This window comes from Accipiter gentilis, chromosome 15 (assembly GCF_929443795.1).
Source record: "Accipiter gentilis chromosome 15, bAccGen1.1, whole genome shotgun sequence".
In the NCBI taxonomy this organism is placed as follows: domain Eukaryota; kingdom Metazoa; phylum Chordata; class Aves; order Accipitriformes; family Accipitridae; genus Astur; species Astur gentilis.
The window spans coordinates 9989303-10002500 of NC_064894.1; the positions used below are offsets into that span (position 1 = coordinate 9989303).

General features: G+C 39.1%; 1 protein-coding gene across 1 annotated transcript in view; it reads right to left on the reverse strand.

Annotated features, from left to right (window-relative positions):
• ME1 (malic enzyme 1) overlaps positions 1-13198 on the reverse strand; it is a 178502-nt gene that overhangs the window by 20274 nt on the left and 145030 nt on the right. Inside the window, exons 8-9 of the mRNA XM_049818306.1 lie at positions 8506-8603; positions 6629-6742 (exon numbers count right to left, since the gene is read on the reverse strand). Of these exons, the coding sequence (XP_049674263.1) occupies positions 6629-6742; positions 8506-8603 (212 nt within the window). The remainder of the gene's footprint in view (positions 1-6628; positions 6743-8505; positions 8604-13198) is intronic.

Sequence of the window (13198 nt, forward strand, 5' to 3'; positions counted from 1 at the left end):
TTTGTTAACAGCATCAAGGAAGAAGGGGGGAAAAAAGGATGTGGTTTAGAGTCATGGGAGAAGGCGGTGGAACATCTCCCTGTCGGGAGACGATTTCTACGTGGCTTCTGATCTCTTTCATCACAAGTAAATCCATGGTCTAAAGGTGGTTGATGAAGCAACCGGAGGGCTCTAGGCAGGGACTGTAGACAGCGCTGGGAGCTGAGGGAACTCTCTGGGGAGTCCTCCAGAAGCACGAAAGGGAAGGACCGTGCCAGGCCACCCTCCCTCCCCAGAACCCCAGGAGAGCATTGGTTACGAGGAGTCGCAAAATGTAGAAACAGAGGTGGAGGTATGGGTATGGACTCACTGGTCAGGGGTTACTGAAGCCCAAGGGCTTGCAGGTGACAGGCACTCCTGTGCTGCCTTGTTTAGGAACCAAAAAAGCAGAGACGTACAAGCCCTACCAAATCCCCACACCGAGGCCTTAATTATAAAGCAACCGTGCCTCCTGATCAAGCCCATCACCCAACACCTAAAGGTCAAGAGAGCAGATTAAAATTAGACGAGGCAACTTGGACATGGCATTAATAAACAGTTTGTTGTCAATTGTGTCAAAAACCACAACATTTTGAGGAGATAATGTCAATGGTTGGCATTGAAATATATGATTTAGGTAAGAAATTTAATTCTGGTGTTGACTTTAAAACACATTGTTGGAAGATTAGGGCTGCTTATTTAAGTCCTGTAAAATGTATAAAATACCCTTTCCGTGTAAATAAGCACACATGGTTAACAGGCAGGACAAAATTTATGAAGACAATTATTTCAAGAAGATAAGATCTGAGAAGCAGAGCAAGTCACGAACCCACAGAACAACAGAAACAAAACGGAGCAAAACAATCATTCATTTCAATAACAGAGCGTGAGCAAAAGAAATCATAAACCATCCAAACGAGGTCACCATCTCGTCAGTACATCTAATGTACATGGTGTCAAAGAGGAAACAGTTACATGCTAACAAATTTAACACCCAAACTTTCGGTGGTGTCTCTTTTAGAGAAAAAAATGTGAGTATTCCTTGAGCATGCCCCAGCAATCATCCTTTTGCCTTGTCCTCACTTGTTTTCATGTATTACTGACCAAGTATGAGTAATGCCACAAGTGTTCAAAGACAAATTAATGTGTTTCCTTTCTGCAAAACTTATACTTCACATAGAACAAGCTAAATGCAAGATGAAACTGCACAGATTAATTCCCCAGACTTCAGAATAACTGACAAAGTAAACAAGGATTGCTTCATTGGGATAGTACATGAGTAAAATAAGGCAGAAACCACTCTAAGTGACTGTGGGTCCTTGGAGATACCCAAGACATTGCATCTTTGCTAAGACACAAATCAGTTTTTTGGCTCAGAAAGTCCTAGCCAGTTGCAGTCAGCCATAGATGAGATGATTAAGGACCAAAGTAAAGAGTCAGAATAATTGGCTGTTGATAAAGCTATAAGTAATTAAAAGTTAGCAGAAGAGGCAGACATAATATTAGGTAGTATAAAAAAGTTAACATTAAAACCATTAGCAAATTAGTAGTATCTAGAATAAAATCCAAACTTTTTTAAAAAGTCATTATTGCTAAAATATAAGAAAAATCAGTAACAATCAAACAGTCTGGATGGGATTCAGTTCAATATTAAGATATGACTGTGAGCTCTAAAGGCTCTTTCACATATTACATGAGATCTGCTGACTGTAACGGGAGCAATCACACCTTTATGGCACCAAAATTCTGCTATCAGTCCCAAATGTTCCCCTTTCTCTTCCATCATTCTCTAAGCTAAGATTGAACCATGTATGTATCCAGCTTTGACCAAACCATAAACTTTAATCAGGGTCATATCCACTGCCAGTTAATTGGTAGTAAGGATCTTTTCAAATAAGATTGCCGGGAATATTCAAATGGGGGAAGGAGGAGGGAAAATGAAAACATTTTAGAGGATTATCTATAGGATTACCTGGGTATCTCCATTCTAATTAATTAAGACCACAGAAATTGGTAAACTTTTGAGGTATGTTTCAGTCCTCCTCTTAGAAAGATCGATATTCTGAGGCCTTCAACTATCAGACCTCAACTGATGTTCTTGTGCTTGCCATTCAGTTTGGGCTTCACTCAGATGATCTGAAGTCTTACAGGGGATAAGATCACACATCTAATGGACATTTAAAATACAAATCACTCGATTAGACACAAGTATTACTGTGGTGAACTAGAAAGCGTAGAGTACAAAACTGTCGAAAGCAACATTGCTCCATGTTGACATACTCTTTAAAATCAAGGATGACATTCATCCCCATGCGAGGGAACTTCATTTGTGCACTAGAGATTATGTGGCATACAAAAATCTAATGCTGTCCTGCAAATTACAGATAAGCTTCACCACAACAGAAACATGTTTGGCAGCCCAGGAACACTCCCATCCGTCTGTCCATCCTCAGCAGAGAGCGGGGGGTTTCTACTAAGTCCCTTTAAAAATGCCTTATTATTTGTATCATATTCCTAGGCAGTTCCAAGAACCATTAAAAAAAAAAAAAAAAAAAGAAGAAAGAAAAAAGAAGCATTTGCAGCACATTACTAAAATGGTCAGACAATTTCTTCCCTGTGAGGCTGCTGAGACACTGGCACAGGTTGCCCAGAGAGGCTGTGGCTGCCCCATCCCTGGCAGTGTCCAAGGCCAGGCTGGATGGGGCTTGGAGCAACCTGGTCTAGTGGAAGGTGTCCCTGCCCATGGCAGGGGATTGGAACTGGATGATCTTTAAGGTCCCTTCCAACCCAAACCATTCTATGATTCTGTGGTGAACCTCATGAAAATCCCAATACTGTTTACCACTTTCTGGCTCGTCTCAGCTACTTGACACAAAAGAATTTACTGTGTTTGAAGTTTGTGGGTGAAGATTTGGCCACTAATATAGCTAAGCATGACACTATGGCAGCTCTAAAGAAGACACAAAATGTGTTCACCACACATCACACATTTATGTATATTTGTGTGATTAACACAATGGGAACACTGAGAATACAGGAAAGAAAAGGAAATGTAGGAGACATTACCCATCAATGTGTTCATACAGGTAAACACCTATTCATCAATCAGACAGAATGTGACAATGTGACAGAATTCAGAAATTCAGATTTAAAGATGAGTCCCAACCATTTATGCATAATCTCCAAGTACACGAGTGCAAAAGCAACTTTAAAAGTGTGTTTTAATTAAACATTAAAACTTCCATCTGAATGCACTGGGATACTTAAGACAGGCATTTCAAGAGAAGCGATATCTGTTTCAAAAAGTTGTGTAGTTCAAGTGGCAAAATTCCAATGATATTATGATCTGCAAACCTTACTCATCCACCTTTGGAGAAAAAATAGTTTCGAAAGATGAAAGCATACTGAACAGATTAAAAAGAAAAAAACCCAAACAACCCCAAACTGATATGAACATTATAAGGTCTCTAGAATGAAGTACAGAACAAAACTATAGACAGTATAACAAACATCACCAGTCTTCATCACCAGCTCTTTCACCACAACATAGCAGAAAAGTTGGTCATCAAACTTGGTTTAATGAAAAAAGACAGGTCCCGTGGGGCGGGGCAGGGAATATTAACAGGAAAATGAACACACAGCTGCATTTGAACTAAAATTAAAAAGCCACAAAGGAAAAATCAGCTAAAAAAGCCTGATAAGTGACTTCGTGGCAGCTTTTGGGAGCAGGGGAAGAAGAAAAAGATGGAAACTGTTTGCAGTCAGGTCAACTAAAGTTCCAAGGATATTTTTCTTTGGTTTGCACTGGCTGAAATACTACAGAAAGCAGATGAAAGGAGAAACAAAGTTTAAATCTATAATCATGCATTGCAAATTAATGATCAAAGGACAGCATAGAATAAAAATTATATAAAAATTAGTTTAGTTGGGCAAAGTAATCGCTGAGTCTTCACAGATTCTGTTATTTCTCATACTGCTAAAGCAACAGATCAGAATATATCTAGGACTGAAAAGGTCTCCCTGCTTCAAGTAAAACTTTTGATCAAGCAGTTTTTGGTGAGGCAAGTTTTAAGGGACTTTCATTGAACAGGTTTCCATTGATACACCTCCTTAGTAGTAAGAAATAAAAGTCAGTTTAGTTTAAGCAAAAGTTAGTTAACTGGTGAGCTATATGCTGTGGCTTGGCAAATCTTACCTTTGCGATAATGAAAAGGTTTCTAACAAAAGACTCCCATTGCACAGTTTTCTCACAAATCTGCCTCATTCTACTTCTCTTACCTCATTTCTAAGAGTTTGGAAAGTCCTTCACGACTTGCAGCACTTTTCTGCAATCAGCTAAAGCCAAAATAATTTCCTAAGCAAAACTAAAGCGCAGCATTCTCTCTCAGGCCAGAAAAAGAAACCAGGAATAGCTTAATTATTTAATTATTTACTTGCTGTACATATGACTTCCCAGCAGTTAAATCACAAGGTTCAAGAGGCTTACGCTGTATTTTTTTTTTTTTTTTTTGGGGGGGGGGGGGGGAGGGATTTTTTTTATTATTATTTTTATTTTTTTAGGGGGAACAATTAGCTGCAGAAGAAAGCCAAGAGAGGACTTGCATAGCCCTAGACCAAGGCTGGGTTTCCTTATGCCCGGCTCAGGCCCTGCACTGAAGTATCTCCAGCTTCTAGGTCCAGCGGGCTCTGCACTCAAACACACCACAGCAGCAAGCACCCACCCATTCTCAAGCCCCCACAGGATGGCCAGACAGGGAGACTGGTGCTGCCAGGTCTTCCAGGAACACCAGCAATGACCCGAAATGCGCACCATCGGTTCCCGCTGCTTACATCAACATCTGGCCACAAATTCAGCCCTAATCTAGCTCAGACAGCTGTTATGTCTGGCTCTCATGAACAGTTCGCAAATATACTCCAGGCAGGACACGAAATTCAGTGGACTGCTTTTTGGACAAAACCCAAATTAAAGCCCCACCAAGAAGAATAAGCAGAGGAAAGGAACTTAGAGGCTGTGTGAGACGCTGATTGGTTTTGGCCCCACTTGAGAGTGCTGAAGCTTGAAGGTGGTGAGGAAAGAGTACAGTCACCGAGTCACTAAAAATTTAGAAACTGTGAAAGGAATTAGTCGCTGCGTACCAAGACCAACAACCCAACTTCTCGGCTGACTAGCAAATTAGCAGTGAGAGGTGTAAAAGAAGCAGGAAGAGGAAACGAGCAGGAGAGAAGAAAGGCTGGTTAACCACCTTGGCTGGACGGACACGCAGCCGAGACCTGTTTTACTGCTTTAGGGCTGTGAAGTTCCTATAATTCTACCCCTGTCAGTTTGTTTCCTTAACACCACCAGGAGGTGATTTTAGTTCAATTGTATTATCTGATAATCCCAGTCTCTATGGTGGAGGAAATTGTGCAACACACCATTCTTCTTAGGCAACCTCTAGCTTTCAACAGCCACAGAAGGCACGCAGACCTTCAGTCATCTGTGTTTGGACACAAAAGCACTTTATTAGGTGAAAACCAAAAAGATTAAACACACTCATTAAAACAAACTAACAAACAAAAAAAACCAGAAAAAAATCTGTGCCTTAGATAGTAGCAAACAGTAGCATTCTTCTGTACCTGATCAGGCTGCTTTTGTGCTTTCTGGCAAGGCATGTCCAAGATGACCTTAATAATACTCTCCCATCTCAATGTCTATGATCCTACTACCTTCCCTTTAACAGTACGAGTGAAAGGTGCTGTGGTGCTGTTCAGTAAACCAACACAGATACTGGCTGCAGAACGCACGCTCCTGATGCAAAGATATGTGAACTACAAAAGATCTTAAATGTTAGACAGCTAAAGAACACTGCTAACCAACACGCAAGGTGAAAAAGCAAAGCCAACTGGCCTCTCATCCATTTCTTTTAAGTAGCTCACAAACTATTAAATACATAACCACCTTTTAAAACATACCAGTTTCTTTATTCTGGCACATGGAATTCATATGTTTCTTTATTTTGGCACATGGAAGGAATGAGGTAAGGGTGACTGATGAAGTCTCTCAGCAGCTTCAAATTCTGACCAGTGTTGATAGCACTGCAGACCACAACATCTGCAACATGAGCTATATCACTGTGCATAGAAGCTATTTGATGCAATATAACTCAGTTCTTGCAGAAGGATGACATGCTTGCAATGCCAGGAAAATACTCTCTTCAAAAATATTTTTGTTCCTTTTAAAAAATCCTTGAATGCTATCCTAATAACGTATCTATACATCTTTGTGCAAGATTATGCTAACAAATAATAGTCACATTAACATGGGAAATATTAAACCCACAAGTTGAACATTTCTTTCCTTACATGGTTTTTAATGAACTGCTGAAAAATCCACTTAATTAAGTGCTCATGCTTAACAGAAATAGAGCAGGAACTCTAAGCATAATCACGCCTCCTCCAAAGTAACATGGGAGTCTGTCATTCATTTCATACACTTTAGAAAAGAAAACCAGCTTGCTACATCAAGAGAGATAAATTGTTGTCGTTGCTTTCACAAAGATTACGTTCTTCCCTTTACCTACAGACTGCAAATAACTATCATGATATTAAAGGAATGAGAAAATTGTGTTACCTTTACTATTAATCCCTTTGAGTCAACCATCCATATCCTTTTGATTGCTGTATCTTTAGATACCCCTTCTTTTTCCATAGCCATAACAATGAGGTTTGCTATTCCCAGTGCAGCCTGAAGGAAGGAGAAGAAAAATAGTAGATGAAACTAGAAATGAAAGAAATCCCCTGCTCACTTGTTCCCTCTACCCACTATTTTAGATAAGTTTCTTAATTTTCTTCAACAATAAAATTGAATCATTATTTTTTCATAAAGTAAACACTAATGAACTGTAATTAGAAACCATAATGTAGATAAATAGTATAGATAAATTTGAAATCATATATATAAATCATAGTATAGATAAATATTAAGATGGCATTTACAGTGTGGACAGCATAATGTATGTTTAAACTCTAATGAAAAATGCTAAAACTAATATTTATTCCACATAATCATCTCAGAATACATTAAATATTTTCTTTTTTTAAATTTTAGTTTGTTCATCAGATTATTTTTTTTTGTAATTTAAACCAAAGGAAACCACACTCTGCATGCCAGACAGTAAAATTCAGTCCTAAAAGATTTTTTGCTCTTATCTTTTTTTTAAAATGTCCATCGAGAAGTTAAGTCTCCTTTTACCTACTATTCCTGTGTTTTGTAACTCTAGACTTGACTGTGCTCCCAGTGAAAGCAGGGGCAAGAAAAATTCACGTACCAATATTTTGCTGAAACCTGTATCATTCTTACTGGATTTTATAATATTTCATCCAACAGATCAAATGTCATCCAGGTACAGATTGATAAACAGGCAACAAAATGAGCCAACAGACCACTCAGTGTTTCTGATTACCAACTCATACACATATTTCTGGGGTTGATTTCTGTTTCTTGTTCTTTATTATTCAATTTCACTGAGAATCAAGTGAGATTACCCTTTTTTTAGTTAAGAAATAAGTAGTTATATTAGGAATGAGCTCCCATGGCAGGGATGATATCTACCATTACTTCTTTGCAGCAACAGGCACACTGACAATACTAACAAAAAAAATAAATATTAGACCATGGATTCATCTGTCTGTTGAACACGGAGCAAAACCAGGGGAAGGAACTTCAGAGCGACAGAGAGGCTTGATGTACAAAGGCACCAACATGCCAGACATGGATGCAAGTCATTCTGAAAACTACAGACCTGATCTCAGTAGCAGCAAATACTGAATCAAATTAAAGATATCTGGACTACACAAAGCTGGATTAGTATATTGCACCTACAGGGGGGTTTGGTGACCATAAACAATATTTTTCAGAAGCCTGCATGTGGTTGTAGGCTTCATACAAGAGATGACAGCTAGCCACACTGTAGATAAGTACAACCTTCACTTGAGTGTCACTTAGAAATTTATACTGAAAAATTTGTATCAAAAAATAATGTGCATTAAAATCTTCAGAAATGGATAGTCTTGGCATGCAGAATATTGAAAAACTAGATATAATGGCAGGAAAAATCAAAGGGGCACGGCTTCTCACTAAATAACACTGACTGGTAAACACATTTTATTTCATTTCTCTTTGGTGGCCTGATATATTTCCTCATCTTTTCAAAAAGTTTTGTTTGTTTATACTGAGAGCAGTTCAACAATTTACAGATGAAGAGCTGAAACTTGAAGTTTTAAAAAGAGAACAGATCTCCGCAAAATATCTTATGAAAAATACAAGGCTTGAGCAGATGATCAGAGATTTTTCTGTAAGTTTACATTTGAATTAAGAACCAACTTTTAGCAGGTGTTAGTGATCATTCTACCCATTTAATCTTCCTGTTAACTGGATACATATAACTTGATCAAATATTAAGTAAAATCTTCATAGTACAATTTTTCCTGATGTATAAAAATACACACCTCTCCAGCTCCCTGGAACAACACTGTGTGATCTGATAACCTGTTCTTGGTGATACGCAGAGCTGCAAGAAGACCTGCAACTGCCACAGATGCAGTTCCTGAAATAAAAAAATGAATATATTTGGTTATTCTGGAAATAATTACAAAGCATTACATTTTCAATAATTCCACAGCATCTTTCGGCTAAAAGATAAAAGTACTTAGGGTAGTAACAAAAAGTTCAGTGGAATTGGAGTTTGCTCTACTGATTGATTGATTCTGCTGGGCATAATGGCTGGGGCATTCAAACTATTACAAAATATTCTGGTTATGACCTTTTTCAGAAGGAAAGGGTGTGAGACCCCAGACAGAGGTATTTTGAAGGACTCCAGATACTGAAATTAAGATACTGGTCTCATTCTTCAAAAAGGTGTACTTCAAATAGAGTAAAATTCAAGACTAAAATAAAACTTTATTTCTCATGAGGAGGTTGTCAGAGTAGAAGAGCAAACCGTGAACATTTACAGAGAAGCTAAGCTAGCTGAAAGAGTAAGGCCAGCTTATAAGACACCGACTGTCCTACCGTGTCTGAAAGCCCTCAGGACTCCAGTCCACTGTGAAAGGGGTTCCAGCTTAATAGCATCTAAAACACTGGAAGTGCCTTTTAAATCTATCTTTGAGTTATGCCACACTGGGACAAAGGCTAACATTTAGTTTTATGATTTAGCCTGTGGAGGGCTTTCTTCTCAAAATCAGAACCACAAAGAATGAGATACCACCTGTCTGTCTTTGACTGGAAAGATTTTGGTCTTCATCATGAGAAACATCTATTAATAAAAAGTAGGGCAATAAAGGGATCTCAAGCAGGCATCTAACCCAAACCTGTTCACAACAGCAGGATCAACCACATCGCTGTGATTTCTGACAGATCTTTGTCTAACTTGTTCCTAACACCTCCTTTCACATATTCCTATGATCTCCTCAGCAAGCTATTCTAGTGCTTCAATACACTTCTTGTTGAAAATTTCAAATCTAAATGCTGCTGCTGCTTCTTCTTCTTCTATTTTGGCCTATTGTCTTACCTACCACTGGAAAACCTGTTCTTTTCTCTTTGCAAAAAGACATGTATTATATTTGAAGACTAACGGTGTCCCCAACCTGCTTTTCTTACGTGGAACAATCCCAATTCTTCCACTCTTTCAGAAAGTTATCTTTTCTAAACCACTTAGCACTCATTTCTCTCCTCTGGACTTTATCCATTTGTTTCTTATCTTTCTTGAATTGCAGCACCCAAATCTATACACAACACTGCAGCTGAATCGTTAGCCCTGCTGAGTGTAGCTGCCAGCTTCTGTTATGCTGAAGAAAGTTGTATTTAGTCACCAGGACCTGATATCTGGCTCTTCTGATCCAAAGAACAGTTACTCCTCCCCAACAAGGCCTACTGGAGGGGGAAGGCCTTCTTTCATGGATTACTGACTTCAGGTAACAAACTTGTATTTTTCACAAATGATCATTGTCACTGAAGCCCAGGCACAGGGTGGACCAAAGACAGTCAGATTCCTTATTCCTGCAAGGAACTTGGATCCATTAAAAACTGGAAAAAAACTGGAAAAAAACTGGAAAAAAACCTGAGAAAGTGCATCAGTTTTCAACAAGTTCACAGAACCCATAAAGACATCCTGTGGACAGAGATATGGTAGTGAGGTAGATGTTGCCAGCAGAAAGGTTGTGCTCAGTGTGTCTTTTTAGAGGAGATTCCAAAGAACCAATAGTGGACAGCGTTGATTTCAGCAGGACTGAAAAAGCTGTATCAGCCACTAGCAATTAGGTATTGGAAGTGGTAAAAAGGGTTTCAACAGTCTTTGAAGATTTATGATGCCTACCTGATTCAGAAAGAGCTGAACCACAGGGAGACTAACATGGGCCCCGAGATGTCCCCCTTGTTCAGTTCTGGGAATAAGAACCAAATTCTTACTTCTCCAGGCAGCAGCTGCCACTGACTGACCCAAAGATGAGGCCATAAATTATTTTGGAAGCTTGCAAGCAAGAACTTTCAAGGAGGAGATCCGCTGGCTCCTGCAATTCTGTTCCTGATCACCGCAGCCCTAACTGCAATTGTCTACAAGCCACCTGGTTGCTTTTGAGGGGAGAATTCACATTGCTACTGATTTTTCCTTCAGAAAAATTGTGAAATAGGTATGATCAGCCCTCCAAAAGCACTTGGCCAGAATCTGCACGTTGGACATTTGCCCTCAACGTGCAGCTCCCCTGAAGCTTTTGCTATTCGCAAGTCTACTTTCTCATAAGCAAGGTGAGGTTTAAAGCTGAGATAGCAGTAATCTCTACATTACACTCAAGGAGATGCTCAAAGCAGGTATTCATATTGCAGGCACACAGACCATTAAGTTTCAAATACATGTAGCTAAGGAACTAAAAGAACAGAAGTAGTAAGAAGTGTGGTACTGGGTAAACCTCTCCTTAAAAGACATCATTTGGGTGTTAAAGCCTGAGTTTGAATCTGTGTATTACTTTTTCAAAAATAAAAGGTAACTCTTAGCAAAATTTAAGAACACATTTTAAAGTTAGAAGTTGCTTAGAAAGTCACTTTTTGAAGTAAATCCACCTGGACAGTTCAAAAACATGTGTCTTTAGAACTAAAAAGTTTGTTACGTGCTTTTGATTATGACTTTTCCCTTCAATCACAGAAACACAGAACACCTCGTTCTCAACCCATTTAATGTTTAGACCATACAAATTTGTCATTTTTATGACTTATTCCGAGAGCTGAGATCATTTACTCTCTTCTCTCTCATTTCTAAATAATAATAAAAAAAATTTAAAAAATGGTTCCTCTGAAGCACAGCTTTGGGAACAACAACCGTCAGGCTGAGACACTTCCACCCCATAGTACCAAAGGGCTGGCTTGTTTCTTCCCCAGATGAAATTAAGTCTTCCTCTGGTGAGTGCCAAATTGGCAAAGACCAAAAACGGCAAAAGAGAGAAGTCAGACCGCGCTCTCAGTTTCCCTTGGTACTCTACCAAACAATCCTCGTAACTGGCAATAAAAAAATCCCATCCTCTCGTTGGATGCCAAATTCTTTCTTCTATTTTACATTACACAGCTGTGCTTGCAGGGGGGGAGAAGGAGGAAGCCTCCATAATGCGGCTTATTCCTAAGACCATCAATCTGGTCTCCTGAAAAGCAAAGCTGAGCTGGAGCACTGTAAGGTCCTGTTTCCAGCCCTTGAAGACAGAAGTTGTGGCCACCGCAGCACTCTGCCCTCATCAGAGGACTTAGAGAGCCGGGGAAGCTGTTCTTTAAGCCACTTTCTGGCGACAGAGACAAAATGAAACACCATAAATTTACAACAAATGGCAATGCTGGGATCTTGCTTATCTTCATGGCTGATGTAGCGTTGCTAAGTTTGTTAGCCAGAAAAATGGACTACGACTAAGTATTACCAGTTGGGATACTTTTACAAACCCTGTTACAATGCCACCTTCGGTTTTAAGGAAAAAGAAGAGAGGTATGAAACATGAATAAATTACTGCATTGAACATTTACATAGGATGTGAGTTATCACTACCTGTGTGTTCATTATGAGGGTGATTCAGAACAAAGGTTATAATAGCAATATATAAAGGCTTAAATATTGCATTTTTCATGAATCACAATTTGCACTGAAGAATTGCTAAAATAGTATTATAAAAGTAGTCCACACCAGTTTTATTCAGCCATTTGACTCTAAAAAGCATAATAACCCAGTTTATTAGATTACCGAGCCCACTATCACTGCTGCTGGCAGCGGCTGTCATCACTCCGCGTCAGCAGCTTCCCTTATTCCTTCCTATTGAAAGGGGGGCACCGTCAGCGTGAATAGCAGATCTGTTTAACCGGAACTGCTCTGACTAACGGCATGACCTTAAATTTCACCCTGAACACTGACTTGAGTTTTTTAAAAGAATCAAAATGCGATTCACATGCATCTGCCAAAGCCTAACCACTTCTCGTGGACATTACGAAGCAGAAGCAGAATTTCACTGCTTTTTCGACTGTCATCACTATAGGAAGGAGAGAAATGGCTTCGCCTCCCTCTCCCACAGAGCACAGGTTAAATCCTTTGTGTGCAGAATAAGATAGACATTGTTCATGGACGTGATTTTGAAAACCGATTCTATTTCCCCCAAATTTCTAGAAGAATAACCACAGCGAGTTTAACAAAGGATATCTTTCTAAAGCAGTGTCAGTTGCTGTGACAGCAAACACTTCATTAACAGTTTTCTAGGAAGGCGAGTCATATCTTGTAAAAATATGGTAGATGTGAAATTTCAAAGTACACTATTCTTTATCAAGTCTTTGTTTTCTGTCCAAGGTTCTTTAGCCTTACTTGTTACTGTAAACTGTACGACTGAGCATGAATATGTTAAAGGAAATCCTAGAGACCGTGGCCTTTTGGGGTTGGCACATTATAAATGCTTTGGAGCACAAAGTCTTCTTTCAGCAGATGCAACAATTAAAGAAAAAAATGGGGGGGGGAGCCCCAAAACATGAGGAATGAGAAGTTAATTTTTATTGGATGTAGTTTAATTTAAATTAGCAAGAAATGGCTTAAAGTGCTGAAGCATTTGTCCATTATTTAAAGTTTCAAAAAATAAAACTTGTAATCAAGTCCTAGTAGATCCTTTTGTCTTTTTCCCTACCTCATCTTAA